This window comes from Anguilla anguilla, chromosome 8, assembly GCF_013347855.1.
Source record: "Anguilla anguilla isolate fAngAng1 chromosome 8, fAngAng1.pri, whole genome shotgun sequence".
Taxonomy (NCBI): domain Eukaryota; kingdom Metazoa; phylum Chordata; class Actinopteri; order Anguilliformes; family Anguillidae; genus Anguilla; species Anguilla anguilla.
Window position 1 is genome coordinate 47,627,728 of NC_049208.1, and position 23,586 is coordinate 47,651,313.

Here is a 23,586-nt window from a genome sequence, read left to right on the forward strand (position 1 = left end):
TTGAATCGGCCCACTACTATATATTGGCCCGTTACTACTATATCGGCTTTAAAAAAGTATAGATGACAGACGAGAAGGGGGAGGGGAAGTGAAGCATATCACATCGCGTCACCTTTAAAACGTTTACACAGCCACACCTGTCGCCAGCCCGCCCCTCCCTCGCAAGTTTTACATTAGTACTATTGCACCAGGACTGCGATTACGTGAGAGTGAGAAGCTGTTAGATGGCACAGCAGTAATTACGACATTCAGACTGTTGTTTGTGGCTGGTAAGAGATGGTTATGACATTTAATATTTACCTACAAGTTTGCTATTTCTTTTTATGTAGACAGATACACATGTATGCCAGGTTTCCTTTTGGACAAGTGCAAGTTTCGGTGTCCCTAAGTGGAGTTTCGTATCGAGTCTGTGTTGAATTAACCTGTTGTTTCCTGTCTGTGTGAGTAGTTGATACATTTACTATAGTGCTTCTCGTGGTGTGTCAATTGTCGCACTTCCTAACAGTTTATGCATTTTACACTCATTCGGACTCGTTAAAACTGTGACTACTGAGAGATCTACGTTTTTGATTAAGGTTAGATTAGTGTTGCTGACAACGCCGTTTGCGAAAGGTGAGGCCAAGTAGCCTAGTAAATAAATCATAGCACCAACAAAGCAGCAATAGCTAAACTAATAAAAATCCAATGTGATTGTGAACGTGTGTAAGAGTTTAGATCTAACGACAACTTTCTTTTGAAAAGGGACATGTGTGCGTAAACAACGACCGAAACCAGTTTTTTCTCTTTCCAGACATTGTGCTGGAGGGAAAGCGGAAGAGTGTGAAATTGACAATTGGTGTTTGGAGTCCTTTGCTTCCATATTGTGGAGAGAAAGGGGGGAACATTAAGCCTGCACGGACATACAGGTTGTCCAAAGCGAACGGGAACCTCAAATAGGTGCGCGCAGAGACGGACACTGCGGAGCTGCCAGAGCCCCGGGTTGCGGCCCGACCATGGCGGAACCGCGGATGCTAGGCCGGTACCAGCAGGGAGCGGACGAAGACGTGCCAGTTAGCTCCGCCAGGTTGGAGCCCAGCACCCTACAGTGGCCCGGAGACAAGGAGATAAGGAAGGAGGGGGCGAAATTAGGTTTGACCAGGCAGAAATGCAGAGCGGGAGAAGGGATAGGGAGCCAGGTGGAGGGAGGGAAGGGCAGCGCGGAATCAATGTCGTCGTCACGGAGAGGCCCGGGAAGTCGGACGGAGAGCGAGCTGGGAGGGAGAGGGAGCAGGATGGAGGGACGCTGGGCGGAGGTGGAGAAAGCGAAGGAGGCGGAGGCGAACGGCAAAGGGCCACTAGACCACTTCATGATCGACGAGCGCGACTCTGCCAACTGGATGCCGGAGAAGGCCGCCCAGGTTTTCAGCCCCAACGTGACGATTCTGCGCCCCTCCATGAAGTACAAGGACGCGGCAGAAAGCGCGGCCTTCAGGGCGGGCGAGATTGAGAAAAACCCCTTGCTTAGCCCCCAAGGCACCCCACCAGACGCCTATTATGATTGGTCAACAAACTCCAACACATCGAAATGTGAGTAACCGTGCTACACGCGACCTCCAATCATAATTTTTGCTGACCACTTTTCTTGGGTAGATGTAATGATAAATATATTTTTTTGTGTTTTGTATAATTCAAAATGAATAAAATTGCCAAAATATAGTGATTTATTGATGTTTTATAAATATGTAATTTCCAGAAGGGGATGTAACACTAATACTGTGCATATTGCCTCTGCAGTAATCCCATTATACAGTTGTTAAATACATACACTATATGGCCAAATGTGGACACCTGACATCAAACATCTCATTCAAAATTATGGGCATTAATATGGAGTCCACCCTTTCTTGCTATATCAGCCTCCACTCTTCTGGGCAGGCTTTATACTAGATATTGGAGCATTGCTTCAGGGATTTGTTTCCATTCAGCCAGGAAAGCGTTAGTGAGGTCAGGCACTGGTTTGGCGATTAGGCCTGGCTCACAGTTGGCTTTCCAATTGATCCAAAAGTTGTTTGATGGGGTTAAGGTCAAGGCTCTGTGAAGACCAGTCAAGTTCTTCCACAGCGATCTTGACTATACCATTTCTTATTGGACCTTGCTGTGCACCTGGGGGCATTGACATGCTGAAACAGGAAAGCGGCTTCTCCACACTGAGGAAGCACAAAATCGCATTAAGATTCGCTATTGCTGGAACTAAGGGGGCTAGCCCAAACCATGAACAACAGCCCCAGACCAAGGGGTGTCCAGATACTTTTGGTCATATAGTGTGTAATTGAGAGATGAACACATCCTGGAGTTCCACTCTGTATCAAGTGTGACACACACGGAACAAAGCAAGGCCTTGCACAAAACATTGTGCACTTTACTGTACACCAGGCTTGATGGGTCTGCTGGCTTTCAATTTTTCGAAATTAGTAACCAATGGGAATCGGCTGAAACTCTGTAATCAACCACTTGATCAATCGGCTAAGCGATCAACTGCAGTGCTCCCCAGTGCACTTCCTGGCCCTCTGGGACCAGGGCTGGGGACCCCTGTTCTGCAGAACAACACCACGAAAACTTCATGTATTAAGAAGTATGGAGACTGAAAGTGGTCCGTTTTCAAATGGAAGGTCACAGGGGCTAGAATTAAGACCTCTTCCTTCACCTCCTTAAGGTTCCTGCTTTGACTGGGACGTCCTGAAGCTCGGGGCGTTCGTCCTGGCGGCGGCCGTCTCCTTCCCCTTCCTGGTGTGGGGCGCGTACGCCTTCCTGCCCTTCGACGCCCCGCTGCTCAGCACCGCCCCCCTTAGGCTGATCTACACACTGCGCTGTTCCGTCTTCGCCACCGTGCCCATTGTGCTGGGTGAGTGGGCTGGCAGAGACGCCCCGTTTGGGATCGTGATTCCCGCTCGCCGCCGGACGCCGGCCGGCCTTTCGGGTACCTCCAGACAGGTGCATGTGCAGGGTCTCGTTTTCACTATCAATTACCCTGGCTCAATTAGCTAATTAGTCGTGTACACCAGTTTGCTCAAAGAATTGGACCGCAGTAATAGAACATCATGTAAGGACAGGAGAACAGTCTTCAGCTGTCATGGCCTGTATTGGTTTCACCTATTTTAAAAAAGAAATATATCGGCAAACATTTCAGACCCGGGAATCCATGCGATCTGGTTAACTGTTAACTGTAGTGGCCTGTTATAGCCCTGTCAAGAGCATTTTTAAATTTTTTTTTGGGAATGTTTTTTCAAAATTCCAAGCCAGTGTTCTAGAACTCTGTTGCTTACACTTACCAGTAGTGACTGTTACATCAGAATTATAATGTTCAGTTAAGAACAGTCTAATCAGACTTTTGTGATCTCACATCTTGAAAGGTTAATTGACCTTAACCCTGTGACTTTGCCCCGCCCCCCCCCCCCCCCCCCCCCCCCACCAGGTGTGCTGGTTCTGGGGGTGTCCCGGCTCCGGTTCAGCTCGTCAAAGCCTCTGTACGACGGGGGGGCGCAGAACCGGGAGGTGAGCGTCCACTGGCGCTACGCCAGCGACTCGCTCTCCCTCTTCCTGCTCTACTTCCTGCAGCTGGCCATCATGGCCACCTACGTCAGCCAGGACCTGCTGAAGCTGGTGCCCCTGCTGACCGTCGTCTTCGCCTTCGGCAGGTAAAGGCACCGCAAAAAAAAAATCTTCCGCTACACACGTTAGCCAGATAGCCCACACCTTATTCTCGCCTTATAAAACGCCCGCCATCTCCCCCATGTCCTGAGCACCCCGACGGTCACTGCTTCTGCTACATGACCTGGCACACTGTACCACTACGCATCAGCTGTGTGTGTGTGCATGCGGGCGTGCGGGTGTGCGTGCGGGCGGGCGGGCGGGTGGGTGTGTGGGGGGTGCAGGTGGAGGTAGTCCCTAACATCAGGATGAAATTTACAATAAACCAGTGTTTGAATTGGGCTGGTATTCACCAGTATGGAGTACCGGTGCTGTTACTTCGCATTGCATACTGCCACTTACTAGTGGATCTAGGTACGCGTGCCTTAGTTATTCACCACAATAAGACTTAGTTTCAGGCTGCCAGCTTGCATTTGAACTTTTCTACCAAAGTAAAGAAAAGTTCTTATTGTGCTGTTAAAGAGATTAGAATGGTGACTACAGCTGAAGCCTCCTCATACGTTTATAGAAGTTAGAATTCTGAGTGTATCCACCTGATTCTGTTTACAAACTGCTTGTAAAACTGTAGATTAGCTCTTGTTTAAACGACTTTCTTGACCCAACGGTGTATTTCTGTAAATGATGGCAGCTGCAATGGAACCTGTATTTTCTTATTAGCTTGGTGATACTGCATTAATATTCCCCCCCCTCCCCCTCCACTCTTAAACCATCTCTAGAGTAAAACGAAACCTGCCCTTTTTTGGATAAGGTATTCCCCTGTGACTGACCCATTTCCCTGTGCTCCCCCCCAGGCTGGTGTACTGGGTGTCTGTTGCCCTGGGGAGTCCTGTCAGGGGCCTGGGGTTCGGCCTGTCCTTCTTGCCCATTCTACCCATGCTGGGGGCCAACCTCTACTTCATCTTCACCCTGGAGGGAGGGGGCGGGCTCCTGGCCGTGGAGCCCCCGCCCACACCCGCGCCCCCCCGCATGCGGTTCTGGGGGTGAGAGGCGGGGCTGCGTTTCCTTTCGGGCCGGCGGCCAGGCCTCGAACGGGACCTGGGGGCGCTGGGACTTCTTCTCTGAACGTGACTGGCACCTCCCAGTAGAACACTGGTTTGAAGGAAACAGGCTCAATTGTAGCATTGAGAACACTGCAGTGAAATCCCTTCCATACTGTCAGATACTGCCTTCCCCACCAAGAAGACAGCTTTATGTTTCCTTCACATCTGATACTCAACAGAACTGGAACAGCTCTACGTTTCCTCCACAGCTGAAACTCAGCAGAACTGGAACAGCTCTACGTTTCCTCCACATCTGAAACTCAGCAGAACTGGAACAGCTCTATGTTTCCAACACAGCCAGTTGTGATTTGCGGTTTGCATATGAGCAAAAACAGTCATGTCAGGCCCCACCCCCAAGACTGTGATTCATAGGAGACAGGAGGCAAAGAGACTGTACTAGTTTGTCTAGTTTTGTTCTGTTTCTTTCATTCTGAAGTAGGGCCTTGGACAAGCCCATGTTTGTCTTGACTGTACGAGAACAAAACGCACTGTAGGGTGAAAGCTTTGGTCTATACACTAACTACAGGAGACCAGGACTGTTTTGTACTATTAGTATTTTATGCACTATAGTTTACTGCAGTCTTCGGTTTACATGTCTGTGCCTATTTTAATTTTTAAAATCATGTACACTGTCAGATTTCGGTTCCATTTCCAGTGACTGATGGTGAAATTGTACTCTTACCCATTAGCTAGAATTATGGTACATGTATGGTAAAATAGTATTAGCTATTGATTTATGCACTCTTTGACGACTTTCCCTTCTGATCAATTGACCACTAATTATGTTTTTGAATGCTTGAACACTTTTCAAATGTTATATTTTATAGTGGGGGGGGGGAGACCCATGGTGCCTGAAAATTAATAGTTATTAAAATTGCAAAATGAATATGGTCTGCGTTTCAGCCAATTGGTGTCCAACTTCAGGTCAACATGAGAGATGAACAAATATATCCTGGAGTTCCACTCTGTATCAAGTGTGACACACATGGAACTAGGGGAACCTGGGCAGACTGCCTGTTCTTCTGGGCAAACCTGCATTTTGGTGTCAAGGTATTCTCTGCCCCAAAACTATAAGATGGTTCCATTAGAAAGAGATTAATTTTCTAAATTAGTTTTTTTTAGAAGCGCCTAAAGCAAAGGGTTGCCCTACTCGAATGAAGAAGACGCACTACTCGTCTGTATAAATGCCTGGCTTTATTCTGCATAGAGGGAATGAAGACATGCAGTGAAGCCTGAGGCCACCATCTTAAAAAAAAAAAGTTTATCCGTCACAGTACAGAATCGCAACAGAGCCAGGTTTGTGTCGTGCAAATCTTTATGGAAAGCGAATTATAATTTAAAAACAATCATTTACAACTTGAAACTTAAAACATGATTTAAAAATTAATTAAATTTGCAATTAATTAAAAATGCATTTAAAAAAAAAATTTTAAAACCCTGTTTTGAGATTTAGTGATTAGAGCAGAGAGCAAAGCGACATGTGAACCTCTTATTAAACAGTAGCTGCACGCTACTGCACACAGATTTCTGTAAAAATGCTAAAGAGCTGACATTTATGCAAAACTAGGGAGAAGAGTTTTGGGGTGAGGGGGGATAGCTGGAAACACATTTTAACACTGCAAAAAAAGTGATTTGAGTGCTTCCCAGATTGGTTCCAAACCATGTGAAAAGCTATTAAAAAAACTTTACCTATTTGGCCCCCAACCTACTTGCAGGGAATGGGAATGAAAAAAAAAACAAACTGCACTACTCACTAAAATGCAGTTTCCAGCTGACCTCCTCAGTAGCTTCTCAGATAAAGACTGGATAATTATACACCAATCACCATCTCTCCTCTTTTCCAGTTTGCACTGTGTATGACCTTTTGCACCTAACTTACAGCTCTTTCATATCTATAAATACAAGACGACTCATTCTTACTCTTATTGTCCTCCTTCCTCCAGGGGGCAGCAGACAGGCCACAGACTCTCCAAGGAGAGGGAGCGTAGCGAAACGCATGTAAACATCTTACCAAACAGCTTTCCCAAGATATAATTGTGCGTTCATGAGGACACTGCATCGCTATCACAGCCACTGAAGCAGCTGGGAGTTCATCTATGTAACATTTCAGTTTGTACAGGAAAAAAACAATTAAAAAAAGTATTTTCTTAGTAGTTATGATTTTGCAGTAAACTGAAAAAGGTTTGGCAAGTCAATTGCCCCCAATGCTATTTCAGTTGACCAGAAACAGAATCCCACTTAACAGTTCATTGTGTTATATGTCTGAACAATGGTTAAAAAAAAAAAAAAAAAAAGATGTATCAAAACATTAGATAAAACAGTCAGCAAAAAATCAGCAGCACAGGACACTTAAAAAAAGCTAAAACAATTTTTAAAAGTGGTTTTTGGAATGTTTAAAAGTTTAAAAGCAAGCCCTGCTGCCTTACTGATTACCATAATTCCAGTATTTACACCCGTTTCAATATTTGTCATGCTTCTGATCTGAAATACTGGCCACTGGTGGACATTCTGAGCAGTCTCATATGATTGGTTGTCTCCTTCACAGGTCCTCAGTCATTGGCTGTCTAGGCCCAGACAGTTCCCCTGGTGGTATCATCCATCATGTGACGTGAGCGCGCCCCTAGTGGCGAATATGACCCGTGTAACTGTGGGAGGGGCTAAGGGGATCTCCATGTAATGGCCTGGAGCCAGATGGGGGTCTGGGGGATAGGGAGAGTCAGTTGATTGGCTCGTTGGGTTGGGGGATAAGGGAATGTCAGTTGATTGGCTCGTAGGCTAGCGGCTCCGCCCGCTTCTTGCGAACGCAAATGTAGACCCCGCCCAGCAGGATGAGGAGCATCGGGGTGCCCAGCCCCACCGCCATGATCACCATGACGACCGGGGAGAAGGAGTCCACGGGGGGAGAACCCACGCCCACCAGAACAGTCCTGCACAGAGAGAGAGAGAGAGAGAGAGAGAGAGAGAGAGAGAGAGAGAGAGAGTGAGCAGGGGAGGAGAGAGAGAGAGAGGGAGAGGGAGAGGGAGAGGGAGAGGGAGAGGGAGAGGGAGAGAGAGAGAGAGAGAGAGAGAGGAGAACCATGCACACAGAAACCCACCATCAGAAACGATCACATAATGGCTGCCTTACAGGCATACCTCAACAGGGATGTACGCTAACATTTTTTTTCCAAGGAGCACATGAGCCCCTAAGTTGAAAAATGAAAGAGCGCACTACTGCATCCCAATTAGATGAGCTCCTAAATGATTTTTCTCCAGTTAACACGCATCAATTTTCAGGAGCAGATGTTTCTGAAAACGGGAGCGCCGTAGAGCCCGGCTGAATGTAGAGTGTCAAAGTCCCGCCCACCGCAAAAACGTGACTGGGCCTAGGAAGTGGGCTGGAACGATGGGATTGGTAAAGAGGCGCAAAAGAGGGGGGGATCGCTTGTGAGCAGACGGTAACACAACCCCCCCGTTCTCCAAAACCACACGTTTCCCCCACGTCACTCACCAGCTGAGGTACTTGGTGGCGTTGTACAGGGGGTCCCCGGCGATGCCGAACGTGACGTTGAGGCCGCTGGCCTGGTAGCCGTCCCCGAAATAGGCCCCGACGAGGCCGGAGGGGGGCAGCCGGGGCAGGGGCAGGGGCCCCGTGTGCCGGCACGGCGCGGCCAGCTCCAAACTGGGCGTGGCGTTGCGGTAGGCCACGGGCTTCCACAGCGTGTACCCCAGAACCGGGGAGGTGACGTTGGGCGGAGAAGACACCCACTGAGACACCTGGGGAGGGTAACGGGCAAAACGGGAACGGTCAGGTCTCAACGGGTTCAAATCCCAGAGTGGGACAAAGCAGCTTCAAACACAAGCAGGAAATGTAGCCCAAATATCTCCAAAGCACACGTCAGTTCTACCAACATAACATGCATCTCTGAAGCAAAACTCGGGCAAACCTCTGCACACAACCCGTTGTACATTACATACATTCCCATAGCAGATGTTCTTATCCAGAGCTACTAGCAGCATAAGAGAACATTAGCACATCAGTCATAGAGTAACATGAGCAATAGCACCAGACCTGGCTAACTGCACTCCCAGACCAGCTACGCAACATCACAAGGCATTAACTAGCACAACTTAATTATGCTAACAAGCCCAGCTAACACAAAATGTCCTCACCTTGTTGCTGCAATGTGGCGGCAATATTATAACACTGGCAAGCATTCCAGTAACACTGTGAGAACATTTTGCGTTGGCTGGGAAGGCAAGCAAGAACCATAAGGCACATCCTGGACAGAGCCTCAAATACAGACACTTGCATTCCGAGAACACAAGCATACAGTCGCAAACTCACGCTCGCACACCACAAACCTCCGGCAACAAAACGAAAGCAATGGAGCAATGGCGTCTGTAACACAACAGCACAACGACACCACTGATACACAGACCTTAACATACGTATCGCGCGCGCACATGCACACACCAACACACACACACGCGCGCGCGCGCACTCACACACACACACACGCCTACCTGGAATATAGAGGGAGTGTACTCGTCGTCTATGGATCTCACGATGTCCACTCTGCTCTGGAGTTCACTGCGGCCCACGGTCTGGAGCTCCAGGAAGAAGCGGGAGAAATTGGACCTGGGCGTGACGCCGTCCAGCCACACCCGCAACTGGGAGGAGTTTGCACTGTGGAGGAGGCCGGGCCAGACGGGGTCGCGACCCCCGGACCCAAACGCAGATATCTGGAAACGCAAAATGGAGGCATCAAGCGTTCCAATCGGACACGAAACAAACCACCACACAGTATGACAAACGGGTGACAAAAGTGTAACCGTATACTGCGGGGATGTCAAAATCCAGTCTGGAGGGCCGCAGTGTATGCTGGTTTTCTTTAAGTTTCAACATGAGCGATTATGACTAAAGAGTCCGCATGCCTTGCTCTTAACTGAACATTCTCATGCTGATGTAACAATCACTGCTGGTGATTGAAAGCAATGGAGTTCTAGAGCAGTGACTTGGAATTTTGAAGAAAGATTTTTTTTTTTAAAAACCCCTACTCTTCAAAGAGCTGAAGCCCGTTACCTGCAGGCAGAAGGAGCCGTTGGCGAAGCTGGGGCCGCCGTCCCCCCCGCAGAGCCGAGCGGTGCCGGTCGTGAGGTTCAGGGTCGGGCCCAGGTTCCGCCAGGTGAACTTCTGGAGCTCGTAGGGGGGCAGGAGGCCGGAGGGGGGGACGCGCTGGGGGTCGGCCGTGTCGTTGCTATCTTCGTACTCCCACACCTGAGAGTGGGGGGGGGGGGGGGGGGGGGGGGGGGGCGCACGTTTAAAACTTCCCAAAGAAGTTACACCTCTTTCCTGAAGGGGCTTCACTTTATCCATGGGAGCCACATCAATTACTTGCCAAAACAACTTCAACAAAAGCAAATTTGCAGGAATGAGAGAAAGAGGGAGAGAAAGAAAGGAAAAAAGAGGGAGAGCCCAGAGGGCACTAGGGGAGGGGTCCAGTACCGAAAAACAAATAAATCAAATATTTACAGAAGCAGAAGCACATTTCAAAGGTGAAATGCAGCTTCGTATCGATTGCTCTTTGATTCACTGCACATTTTTCTGTTGAAATGAAAAAAATCCGTAATTTGGCTTATGTTTACATACAAGAGAATGCATTACAGGAGGCAAAATGCTACTATTGCACAAATAAACCTAACAAAGTACATTACTTCCAAAACAAACGACTCGAGTAGCTATAATTCTACTAATAAAACGTTGCATGGACTCAGAACTAAAAGGAGAATTCACAGAAAAGACTTGAGGGTGTCAAAATGGGGCAAATGCCTCAGTACAAGGCACAAATGTAGTAAGAGTAAGATCCAGCTCAGTCAGAATGAAGGAGATGGTCAGAAAGTTTAGGTAGAAAAGCAGAAGAGAAAGAAGGAATTAAAAAATATATCTGCTTCAGGAGCAACCTGTTCCAGACAGCCAATTACGAAAGAGAAAAGAAAAAGAAAAAAAGAAATGGGCACGTGCAGGATGTGGAACGGTAGAAAAGCCACAGGCGAGCAATCACTGTTACGCAATAACATTACACTGCGTTCATTTAGCATTTCTTTTCATCCAGTGGCTTACAAAACAAAGTAGGCCTACACACGCGAATTCAAATGGGTTTATACAAGCAGCCGCGCGGCAGAAAACAGAGTAACATTAAGCCCCAGTAAAAGAATAGCAAATAGCGCTACAATCAACTGTCCCTTTAGCGTAGCAATATTGTGCCTACATTAACACATTTAACTAAACAGTCTACATAACACTTCACTAAGACCGATGCATTTATTTTCTGTTGTCGAAGTAAAAGGCGGGGGTGAGATCCTCACCCTGGTGAAGACCAGCGCACTGCTGTACTGCACGCTGCTCTCTGGCACCACCTGCAGGCTGCCGGAGGTATTGCCCGAGAGGAAGCGGCGCCAGTCTACCTTCACGGAGGAGGAAGAGGAGTTTGTGTGCACCAGCATCAGGGCGGGGGCGCCCAGGCTGGAGAGGAGAAAGTGCAGGGTGTCACTGGCCCCCAGAGCCCGCACGTGCAGCAAGCCGACACCAGGGGGCAGCGGACTCGAGGCGTTCAGACCCGGGTTCAGCTCAAAGGACACCTGTGAAGGATGGAGAGAAAAAAAGAACCGTGAGAACGGGGTGTCCAAATGCACGGACCCTGGATCCGTTTTACTTTTTTGTACAGAAAACGTGATGGTCAGCAGAGCCGCGTTAGCTGACCCTGGGGACTATCAACGGGGAGTATAGACAACAGAAAGCGGACAACAGGTTTCAACAGAGGTTCGTTCTTCATTAACCTTATCATAAGCGTCGGTAGCAGTAGGCGCGTGACCTCTTCACAAACACTGATTCGTAACAAGCTCAGTAGCTTTCGTTCATATCGAGAATATATGCAGGTCGTTCAACTGCCATAGCTACACAGTCACCGGATAACCCTGCTTGATTTTTGCTTTTTTGAATAAACCATGTGTATATTCACACACACACACACACACACATCTCCAGTGTTTGTGTGATCAAAATAGTTTCTGTGATATATGGAATGCGCTTTCCAGGAGACTCGCAGTTCAGTTCACAAGTGGAAGAGGAGTTCATCACTGACTAATGTAAAATCTACACTATTTGACAGTTGGGTTTCCATCAAACTGAAATTCTCACACGTAGACTGCAAAACGGAACTGTTCATACTCTCTCCGCGGAGTTAATCAAGAAGAATATACGTACATAATAATTATAATACTCGCAGGCTAATTTAAATGTCAGTTTTCTTTCGGTTCACGTTGACTCCCAACAATGTTTCCACATATAGTCAATGCAGCCAAGTCAGCTAGTTCCGTATATTTTCCTTGGATAGAAAATGACCGGGGTTTATAATGCAGCTACTTATTCACATTCAAATGTAGCCAATTAAAATACTACCAACGACAGGCAACTTATTTGCTAAACGATACAATAAGGAAGTCCAAACGTTTCTGTTTACAAGATTGCCAACCAGCTACCAAACACAGAGCAACACATTATCACGCTATGACTGTTCACGTTTGAGATACTCTAGATAGGTAGCAAGTTAGATAATAAAACGTTCATATTACCTGCCGTTTGTATTTATCGCCGTCGAAGATAAATCCTGTAGCAAACTGCAAAACTAAAAGCGAAAAGAGTACATGTAGCGGTGTGGTGTTAACGTCTGACGCCATCTTTGTTCTGGGGCAGCAAATCACGTGCCTTTCACTTCAGTTTTGGTCAGGTGACGTAGCTTTAGTCACAAGACCTAACTACGTTGCTAACGTTATTGGTGCACCTTTAGAATTGAAAGGTCAGCAATATTCTGTAATGCTTCACAAAGTGTTAATCCATTCCCTTTTGTACATAAATACATAACAAAATTACAGCACTTATACCCACTTCTGTCACACTATCACACTGCACTGACAATAATTTCCAATGCACAAAAAAGATGACACATTTCAGCACAATTTTAAATTCCACGTTTATTACTATTGGAAACAGAAGAAATAACCTTAATACAGACCAAACAGAGTATTGAGTGTGGATGAAAGCACACATTCAGGGTTGAAAACATGACAAAGACACCATGCCAACTTCGTCTTCGAGCACAGACCACACCCTGCACTTCTGTTGCTACCCACTCCATGAAACCCGCAAAGTGAAATGCATTTGAACAGGCAGCCTCCCGGCGGTGTCCGAGGCCAGGATACTTGGTGCTGACCAGCGCGTGCCCTTGGTCCCAGCGTGGATGTCAGACTAACTTTGCCTAACATTAGAAATTCACACAGACACACAAGGGCCCAGAAAAACAAACTAAGGGTTGCCCAACATCATTAAACAAATACCTCCTTTACTTTTACAAACTGACTGTAAACATAAGAGAAGTCAGGTGGACAGGTTTGCATTAACATTTTTTTGGGAAAAAAAAACTTCAGCTCGGTGTTCTGCCTGCATTCATTTTAACAGAGGAGTGGCATAGATACACAGATAGCATGGTGGAAGCAATTCAGGAGGAGACTTTCAACCTCCTTTCACCTTTCTGTTTTTACCGTTCTTTTCCATCACCCCCCCCCCCCCCTGTCTCCCTCGCTCTACTCTGCACCCTGTCCTCCAGTCATTCCCTCTCCTCCCTTATCGCCCTTCTTCTTGTGCCCGGACACGATGTCATCGATGCGCAGCAGCAAAATGGCCGTCTACGAGAGGGAAAGAGAGAGGGGGGGGGGGAGAGAGAGAGCTGTAACACAACAGCACAACGACACCACTGATGCACAGACCTTAATATACGTACTGCGCGCGAGAGAGATGCCATGAACATCAACAGCACAAGCTCTGCTTTTACAGGAACAGCTCACTTGATAGTCTGTGCATTTTGTACGTCTGCCTTCAGTTTGATTTCACCCCTTTTTCCTTCCTTGTTTTATTTGCTGTTCTGATGGGTCTGCCTGGTTTTCAGGCTTAGAATCTCCTAATAAGACACTCAACAAAAACGTCAGAGTAAAATAATAAATATTATCTTATAAAGTCCTTGGCAACATCCTTGGCATGTAGATGTACAGATACGGAAGTTCAACTAAACATTTAGGTTTATCCTCAGTGTAAAACCTCCCCACGGGAGAAAGCTACGCCAGGCTTCGGCCCCGGCGGGGTGCGAGCGCGCATGGCGGGGTGCGAGCGCGCAGACGCGGCGCCTCACCTCCACTGCGGTCTTGTAAGTCTGGGCCTTGACGGCCAGCGGCTCACAGATGCCCAGCTCCGTCATGTCCGCCAGGGTCCCCGTCTCCCCGTTCACCCCCCACGTCCCGTTCCCCTCCTGGGTGTGTTTCGCCTGGAGAGGGAGGGGAGAAAGTGAGAATCCAAGCACGGTCACACAAAGTACAAGAGAGGAGGCAACACAGAGAAAGTGAGAGAGAACACAATAGGGGGGGTATTTGTGTGTAAAGAACCTGAGTCATAAAAAGTTCCAAAATTACCATGCTCAGATTTAATTTGGGTGGGTAAAGAGCAAATAAACTAACAAATCGAAGAAAAAGAATGCTCTGCACACCACAGGATGCCTCAAATACACCTAAAGCGATATCCTCAAATTAAAGACTTAAGACAAACGTTTCTGCATTAAGCCTTATTGAGTGTGCTAATTCTGAAAAGTCTGTTCCAAGTCTTTAAGGAAAAGACAGAGACGTCTTTTGGTGTGCAGAGCCTTCTTTTTCTTCGATTTGTTACTTTATCTGCTGTATACGCACGCAGTTTAAGTCTGAGCATGGTCATTTCGGAACTTTGAGTAAAGAACACGAACAGATAAAGTGACTGGGACTCTTATTTTGAAGGGAGTGGGGACCGCGCGGTGCAGGAGAGGACTCTTACTCTGAGAGAGGTGAGCACGCGGATGGTGCTGGCCCCGCAGTTCTGGATGAGGGTTCGGGGAATGACCTCCAAGGCCTGGGCCACGGCGCGGTAGGGCCACTGCTCCACCCCGGTGAGGGCGCGGGAGCGCTCCATCAGGCGGTGGGACACGGCCATCTCCACGGCCCCGCCCCCGGGCAAGAGGCTGGGGTCCAGCAGCACGTTGCGGCACACCTGCATGGCGTCCTGGAGGTTACGCTCCACCTCCTGAGAGAGGGGGACAGAGACGGTCAGCGCCTTTCCAAAAACTGCAGGATTAGCCCTCTGAAGAGTAGGTTTTGGAATGTTTTCTTTCAAAGCTCTAAGTCAGTGTTCTAGAACTCCGCTGCTTTCAGTCACCGGTAGTGATTATGACATCAGCATTAGAATGTTCAGTTAAGAACATTCTAATCACATACCTGTGAACGGGCACTGGCTCAATAAGACTAGTAGAGCAAGGCTGCAAAGGTACAAGACAGGGCTACTAGAGTATGGTACTAAGGCCAAGAATCCTGGGTTTCCATCCGGTGGTCTGCAGACCATCGAAGGTCCTTGAAAATACAGCAAAGGGACCCTGGCCAGACTTGCTATGCAAAAACTATAAATAGATTTGGGAAAATATTTCAGAACATAAAACCTTTTTTTAAAAATAAATATTCAAAGTATAAATGGGTGTATGGGTGGGGGTGGGGGGTCCCCTGGATCACAAGGGGCTGAAAATCCTGCTTTATCCCACGGACGGCCCGAGACTGACTGTGCCCCTCGATCGTTCGGCAGTTGAAAGAAGAAGCGTTATTTTGGGGTCTCACCGCCAGGATCTCCTTGCTGGCGCCCCTCAGGAGGATGGTGCAGGCTTTGGGGTCCTTGCACTCGGTGATGAAGGTGAAGTACTCGTCCCCGATCTTCTTCACCTCGAACAGGCCCGCCCCGGTCCCGACGTCCTCCTCCCGCAGCTCGTCCGTCCTGCTGGCGATGCGCGCCCCGCACGCCCTGAGGGAGCGAGGGAAGGAGAGAGAGAGAGAGAAAAAGAGAGAGGAGTTAGTGAAGGTCCAAGAGAGACACAGGGGGAGGAGAGGAGAGAGGGAGGGAGAGAGAGAAAGACAGACAGAGAGAGGGAGGGAGAGAATTACTCAGAGGTATGGAGAGAGTGATGAGAGAGGGAGAGAGGGGGATGGAGAAAGTTGGGAGGGAGAGAGGGTGGGAAAGAGCATAAGAGCAGGAGAGCAAGAGAAAGAGTGAGTGAGAAAGAGAATGAGAGAAAAAGGGAGAGAGAGAAGAGGACGGGGAGAGAAAATGAGCTGAAGAGGAAGGGGGCGCGGGGCCCGGGGCCCACCTGGCGATGCGGTTGTTGTCGGTCTTTCTGACGCGGCGGATGGCGGTGATGTTGGCCTTCACCAGGTAGTGCTGGGCCAGGTCTGGAGAGGAGAGGAGAGTTAAAGCAGGAGGTCGTCACAAACCACACAGCAAGGGGCGGAGCCCAACGCGGGGACATTCTGACATCCTGTTCCAAGAGCCTGCTGCCATCCAGGGAGGGCTTCCCCTGTGCCTTTCATTCCTTGATCGATTAGTGTTCTATTAGTAACAGGCCACTGCCATTTCAGTGTAGATACCTCCTTACCTTGTTAACATCTGTTATTTCATAAAACGCTTTGTCAACATAGGTTGTCATGACAATAAAGGTAATCAGACTTAGAAAAAAGGGAACAAGAGTGCAAGATTAGAGAGAGAGAGAGAGAGCGAGAGAGCGAGAGAGAGAGAGAGAGAGAAAAGGGGGGGGTCCTACCTGAGATGCCCTTCTCGGTGAAGATCAGGTCGGGTTTCAGGCGGATGATCTCCTCACAGAGCTGCTGGATGTACTCTTCCTCCATCTGCAGGATGCGGGCGAAGTCCTCCTCACGCGTGATCTCAATATCCGTCTGCAAGGGACCAGGACCAAGAGCTCCCAGTCAACCTGAGGCAAAGTTTCTCAAACTCCGGGAGCGGGGATCTCTAACTCCCGGAGCGGGGATCTCAAACTCCCGGAGCGGGGATCTCAAACTCCCGAAGCGGGGTCCTCAAACTCCCGGAGCGGGGATCTCTAACTCCCGGAGCGGGGATCTCTAACTCCCGGAGCGGGGATCTCTAACTCCCGGAGCGGGGATCTCTAACTCCCGGAGCGGGGATCTCTAACTCCCGGAGCGGGGATCTCTAACTCCCGGAGCGGGGATCTCTAACTCCCGGAGCGGGGATCTCTAACTCCCGGAGCGGGGATCTCTAACTCCCAGAGCGGGGATCTCTAACTCCCGGAGCGGGGATCTCTAACTCCCGGAGCGGGGATCTCTAACTCCCGGAGCGGGGATCTCAAACTCCCGGAGCGGGGATCTCAAACTCCCGGAGCGGGGATCTCAAACTCCCGGAGCGGGAATCTCAAACTCCCGGAGCGGGGATCTCTAACTCCCGGAGCGGGGATCTCTAACTCCCGGAGCGGGGATCTCTAACTCCCGGAGCCGGGATCCTCAAACTCATATATTGAAGGTCTGCACTTTCTGCTGACTTATAAGTTTTAGAGTCCGAAATTGATCACCGATTGAAAGGAAGCCAGAAATAACATGCATACACTCTCCTGGACTTGGGGTTTCAGATCTTTCACTATGAGCATAAAGATATTAACGAGTCCCCTTCTCTCTGTTAAGCTGAGAGCGAGAGGGGAAACTCCAGGAGACTCAGTGCAAGTTGTCTGGTCTCGCAACAGACGCATTTGAATTCGAGACCGAGTCCATAAATAACGACATACTCGTACAGTCTCGCTTCGCACACGCTCACTCATTAACACCGATAGTGATGAATAAGCCCGGCGTTTTGTGGGCGGAGTCGGCGGTACCTGGCTCTCGCCCTTCTTGTACTCCAGGGAGCAGTCCAGCAGCACGATGCGCGGGTTCTTAATAAGGCGTCGCATGCGCGGATGCGTCACGTCCTTGTTCACCATCACGCCCTTCAGCACGCACGAGTCCTCGATGTACCCGCCGGGAATCTGCGCACACACACACGCGCGCGCACACACACACACACACAGGATCACAGGCACACACACACACACACACACACACACACAAAATCACGTGCACACGCACACACAGGATCACGGGCACACACACGCACACGATCACACACACACACACACACACACACAGGATACACAAGCAGTCAGAATCACACACAAAGAAAAAAATTAGTTTCTCTATCCTATTTTAAGAAGAATTACATGCGGGTGGCATCAAATCAAATCCACACGACAGCTTTCAGCATCGTTGAGATGGGGGAGATTCCAGAGTTTGGGACCGGGATTTACACGAGACTAAACCCACGCAGGAGCAGGTAGAGAGCCCCTTAGCCGTCACTCTCCTGGATTTTTCAAAGCCTAGCGTTGATCTCCCCTGCGGCCTTGCCCTGGCTCGGTCCGAACCCCCCCCCGCCCCCCAGCCGGCAGACGTGTAGCCCCCTGCCCTTTTGGGGAGAGGGGGTGGGTGGGCGGGCGTGACCCCTACCTTCTCCACCTTGGCGTACTTCTTGATGTCGATCTCCTTGCGGCCGTTCTCCTCCAGCTCCACGGTGCGCACGGCGTCCAGCGCGATGTTGCAGGCCAGGTCTGCCCAGCGGTTCAGCGCCTTGGTGTTGATGGCCGAGTTGATGATCTGCAGCATCATCTTCCTGTCGTTGGTGTCCACCGGGGTGCTGCCGAGGACAGGGACGGTCTTAGCCCCAGCCAGGAAACAGTAACCGTGCGTGTGCGCGCGCGTGTGTGTGCGCGCGTGTTGTGTACGCGTGTGTGTCGGTCTGTGTGTGTGTGCGCGCGCGTGCGCGTGTCAGCAGCAGTGTGTGTGTGTGTGTGTGTGTGTGTGTGTTGGGAGAGAGAGCAGGTGTCAGAATGACACGGCACAGGGAGGAGGCGTGTACCTCATGTCCTTGAGCATGCTGAGCATGTCGTCCAGGGCCTGTCTGTAGGCACTGATCACCACCGTGGGGTGCATCTGCTGCTCCAGGAACTGCTCGGCCACAGAGAGCATCTCACCCGCTGGGGGGTGGAGAGAGAAGGAGAGAGAGAGAGAGAGGGAGGGAGAGGGAGAAAGAGAGAGAGAGAGAGAGAAACAGAAGGAGAGACAGGGAGGGAGGCAGGGAGAAAGGTCAGAGTACAGTAACGCACAGTATCTGGGCTCCACTCTAACCCTCAGAGTCAGACGAGCATTTGAGTGCAGAGCACATGACCCAAAAGAGTAAAGATTCCGCTTCTGTATCACTCAAATCCACACAGGCAGAGGGCTTCAAACACACCGAAGCTCTCCTGCCTCTATGGTCTTGCCTGTAGGCTGTGTTAAAGCACATTCAGTGTTCTCAAACCTACAGAAAGTGCATGTTTTGATACCTGGACTAGCCTGGGTTATGTTTTGAAACAACTAATTTCACCCCATGACAGAACTCAGGGCAAACTGCATATGATAGAAATGATACGCTAGCATGCAGTTTCCTGCCAAGATTACAAAAGAATCAGTTTATAACACCATTAGCAAAGGCTAATCGCTAAGCCCAAATGCCACGGGCAAAGCTGGAGGGGCCCAGCACGTGAGAGGGTGCGGGGCCTGTGATGTCACACGGGAAGCTCACCCAGGATGATGACGGAGGTGGTGCCGTCCCCCACCTCCTCGTCCTGCGTGCGGCTGATCTCGATCATGGACTTGGCTGCCGGGTGCTGCACCTGGATCTGTGGGAAAAGGGGGACGGGGAAAACGACGTGAGGCTCCGTCGCGCTCCTGTACAAAAATCCACTGGCGTCCCACCCTAACCCAACCGCTTTTCATCTGCTTGTTGGGGACCAGTTCTACTGACACTAAACAATGAAGTGAGGGGAGAATGGATGGCTCCACCTCAATAACAGTGGTCATCACTCCATCTCAGGAGTGACTGACATTTACACCAACAAGGAAAAGCTATTCGAAGGTACAAACAATAAATTCATCATATGAAGAAGCGTAGCAGAAAAACTGCACGAAAGAGTACAGCACCAAACAATGCTCATTAGAAGTTTATCCTCCTGCTGTGAATTTTCCGTTGGCTTTTTACATTTTTGAAAAAAATCAGCCAAATTAGAGCAACCATTATGATAAAGACTAATAAACATTTCAGTTCAATTTCACAAACAATAGTGGCCAACTGGAACATGACAAGGTCACACATTAAATGCAGGGACACCCTCGACCAATCAGAGCTCTGACCACACCCAGCTGCAGGGAACGGGAGCATCACCTCTCTCAGGATAGCATTGCCATCGTTGGTCATCACAATCCCGCCCATGGGATCCAGCAGCATCTGTGCATGCAGGGGGCAGAGGGGGAGGAGTCAGAGGGGGAGGAGTCAGAGCAGAACTCTACGAGCAACCAACTGCCGCTCCATTTCGGCCACTCCCCTAATCTCAACCCACAGAGCTCCTCAAACTGGGGTTCTTCCAACTAGGGTTCACCATGACTACTGCTCATTGACATTCTCTTTCAAAACATAGTACATCAACCAATTGCAGATTCTAATCACAGTCTAAAAATTACCATAATCATAAGAGTTATATGATCACCACAATTTAATGGACCAAACCCTTTAATCATTTTTAAATGACCCCTGACTTGTGCCTGAGCCCATGGAGGAATGCACTGACTGCAGAACCACTATACACACTGCTAGAGCTAACAGACACCATAAAAGGAAATGAGTGAGTCATAGCAAAGCTGCTGTCTGTTCTGCTGTGTTACAAATCCTACAAATACATTACCACTTCACTTTTTGGCTTTCTGCATTTTCTTTACTTTTACTGATGGAGTGAGTCGAATTTGAATTACATTTTACCACACATCCACGTCTGAGGAGTTTCATAACCAATACTTGCATGCGGTACTTGTCACTGTTGCATTGTTACAGATCAACTGACACAGACAACATACCTTCATCATAGCTCTGGGGCCAAGGCATGTCCTGATCACATCAGCTATGGTCTGAAATACAAACACAAGGAGATTTTAATTCATCTTGAATCAGTCAATATTATATCAAAACCCCAGGTGCTACGCATTTTTTATTAATCAAAACTATAGGAAAAAGTATCACAACGCACAGAAGCTTCAAAGATGTAATTTTTAATGTGAATTAATGTAGATGAATTAACGGTGCGCTTTTGTATGTGGGCTAGTCTCGCGGGAGAGTGCGTCAGATACGTTTCACGGATGCGTGCTGTGCTCACCTTGGCTGCGTTGATGTTCCCCGTCTGGACTTTTCTGCCAGACTCCCTTTTCATATTCTGGCCTGCAGACGGAACAGAATATGCGCAAATTAGTCTCTCTGAGTGCCGAGACGTAACGTAACTGATCCCACAATAAAAATGCATGGATTTGTTCCATTTATTGCATAAAGGGAAGCCAATAAATTGCTTTGCATTTATATTCAAACGTCATATATAGTACCAAATCTTGGCTATGGTATTATAACAGTGCAACAGTTGTAGCACGTTTTTACCGTAGTTTTGGAGTACAGGGAGAAAAAAACTAAAAACTGTTTGACCATTACTGAATAATGCCATATTTGTAGGGGGAAATCAAGATTCATATCTATGTTCATACGTATACACATTCTCAATGAAATTCAAATTCCATAATGAGAATGTATAACTTAAAGGCATGTTAAAAGGTTGATTGAGCCTGCCCACGGAACTTAAAACACCGGCATACAGTACTGATCGCTTGACGTTCTTCGTTGATGGGTTTAGTTTCAGTACAGACTACACGGAAACAATAGGAAGACTTCTCTTTTATTTCATTTTTTTACTTTGAAAACATTAAAGCAACCGAATACATCAAAGGCGACAACCTTGAAATGCGGTACACTGATATCCTCTAGTTAACATTAGGCGTGTCTCTGGCAACCAAGCTAATCACGGAGGCTTCACTGTTGCTACACAAATAGCGTGAGCCTCAATCCCGCATCATTTCTCGTTACAGTTAGCAAATGCAACTGTGTAAAAATTACATTGGCGTCCGAGGTTAGCAAACTGCCTGCCGTTTTCTTTGGTTAGCTGGTTAGCCGTTTAGCTGAAAAAGCAGCTGATCCGTACAACATGGAACATGACTTGGCAAACACGAGTTCCGTTCCTCTCCTCTGTAAGGCTCAGCGAGGGTCCGACTGTTCTGGGCTGGGTTAGCTAACGTTACAGTAGTTATAAGGCTAACTAGAGATAGATATAAGCCAAACGTGGTAAAAACACGGTTAAGGAACAATCGGATAAATGTGCAGCACTCGAGCGTGGACAGGAACCATTCCTTATTTAGTAAGACAAGAAAGAATGAACACAATAGCCGGCTAGCTACCTAGCTAGCACTCGTGTCAGCAGCCTACTACTAGAATCCGTGGCTAGGCCAAATGCGTGCGTCTGTACCACGAGCTAATCTACGAATTTTTAGCAACTATCTTTCACATCGGTGTAAGAATTAATTTGGATCAAACTTAATTTAGGTAGCTAACATTAGGTATTTTTTGTACTTACTCAGAACGAGTACCGGTCGGCCCATCATTTTGACTGCGCGTGTGTCACAACCGCCTCGAACCTTCTTGGCAGCACGAGAAAGACGGAGCGTTGCTTGGGAGGGCCTTCTGGATGGTATTAACCAATAAGAGATGTAGAACTTCTGATGTATAGCTGTTTTCACCAATCAGTGGGTCAGAATAATCAGACTAAATTTACAGCGTCCATATGCCGGGTTTTTAGCAAGCTACTGGCGGAGTCGAGTGTAGAAGGGACGACTCCGTTAAATGAACATGTGATTGACAGGAGTCAAAATCAGTACAGGCTGGTTGACGAAAATGCAAAGTGCCTTCTCGTCAAAGACGGATAATCCCAGAGTTTATCTGAGGTTTTGTCTGGTAGCAATGCACTCCCGAGTGTTGGAGGGATTAACTGTTGAGCCTGAATTGCAGCATAGCTGATACGTGCGACGGTAGCCGCATTTTAAGACAGTAACAATTGCAATATTAAGGAATATTTTATTTATAGACTGCATGAAAAACTAAATTATTCTGCACACACAACAGACATTAAATAATCTGCATAATAGTGAAAAATACATTAAAGTATATTAAATTAAAAATCTTAAAACAGAAATATAGTTTATATAAACGGCGCAATACAAAGAACAAGTATGCAGGCATTTCTGTAAAAACTAGAAATGTAAAAAAGTAAAACTGAAGGTTAATAATAGAGTGCCTTCCATCATGGCTAGAATTTGCATCACAGCATTTGCTGGTGAAATTAATGTTCATGGTATTATTCCCCTATGGAAGGCAATTCATAGTTGTTAATTGCAGGGCCATGGTCAGATGTGATATCTTCAGTGTGGTATGAAGTGTGTGAGTAGGTTCTGAATTTTTAGCTGTGACCACAGCTCTATAGCTCTGTCTGTCGGTTGGTCGGCTGGTCCACAAAAGTGTCCCAACCCGTGGCGGCCACAGTTTTCGCCCCAGGTGCCTGAAATTTGGCATGACGGAGTGTAGCACAGTGGGTAAGGAACTAGACTTGTAACCAAAAGGTCGCAGGTTCGATTCCCGGGTAAGGACACTGCCGTTGTACCCTTGAGCAAGGTACTTAACCTGCATTGCTTCAGCATATATCCAGCTGTATAAATGGATACAATGTAAAAAATGCTTTGTAAAAGTTCTGTAAGTCGCTCTGGATAAGAGCGTCTGCTAAATGCCTGTAATGTAATGTAATGGGTCATGACCGAAGGTATAGCTGAGTAACTTTCAGGGGCGTGGCGATGGGTGTGGCCTATCACAAAAAGGCGCATGACTCCCGAATGGATTCACAGACTTGCACAAGATTTTGTGGAAAGGTTTGTCATGAGCCACTCGCGCTTGTTTTCTGCTTGGTGACCAAAATGAATG

The 23,586-nt window shown here is 48.1% G+C and overlaps 3 protein-coding genes across 3 annotated transcripts; 1 reads left to right on the forward strand and 2 right to left on the reverse strand.

Moving 5' to 3' along the window:
* Positions 1-134: 134 nt before the first annotated feature.
* Positions 135-5,618, forward strand: LOC118234276 (transmembrane protein 79-like). Its single transcript, XM_035430703.1, has 5 exons — positions 135-269; positions 791-1,566; positions 2,693-2,881; positions 3,452-3,674; positions 4,479-5,618. The coding sequence occupies exons 2-5, from the start codon at positions 993-995 to the stop codon at positions 4,669-4,671; spliced, it is 1,179 nt and encodes a 392-aa protein (XP_035286594.1). The 5' UTR covers positions 135-269; positions 791-992; the 3' UTR covers positions 4,672-5,618.
* A 284-nt stretch (positions 5,619-5,902) lies between these two features.
* glmp (glycosylated lysosomal membrane protein) lies at positions 5,903-12,473 on the reverse strand. The gene is made up of 6 exons (XM_035430702.1): positions 12,342-12,473; positions 11,076-11,348; positions 9,793-9,987; positions 9,234-9,452; positions 8,218-8,483; positions 5,903-7,654 (listed from the first exon to the last, which is right to left on the reverse strand). The coding sequence occupies exons 1-6, from the start codon at positions 12,444-12,446 to the stop codon at positions 7,483-7,485; spliced, it is 1,230 nt and encodes a 409-aa protein (XP_035286593.1). The 5' UTR covers positions 12,447-12,473; the 3' UTR covers positions 5,903-7,482.
* Positions 12,474-12,720: 247 nt separating this feature from the next.
* On the reverse strand, positions 12,721-22,319 carry cct3 (chaperonin containing TCP1, subunit 3 (gamma)). The gene is made up of 14 exons (XM_035431261.1): positions 22,193-22,319; positions 20,897-20,958; positions 20,601-20,651; positions 19,915-19,977; positions 19,276-19,372; positions 18,571-18,688; positions 18,162-18,348; positions 17,498-17,647; positions 16,421-16,553; positions 15,971-16,052; positions 15,447-15,627; positions 14,620-14,865; positions 13,952-14,083; positions 12,721-13,451 (listed from the first exon to the last, which is right to left on the reverse strand). Exons 1-14 carry the CDS (start codon positions 22,218-22,220, stop codon positions 13,350-13,352), a joined length of 1,632 nt encoding a protein of 543 aa, XP_035287152.1. The 5' UTR covers positions 22,221-22,319; the 3' UTR covers positions 12,721-13,349.
* Between the last annotated feature and the right edge of the window lie 1,267 nt (positions 22,320-23,586).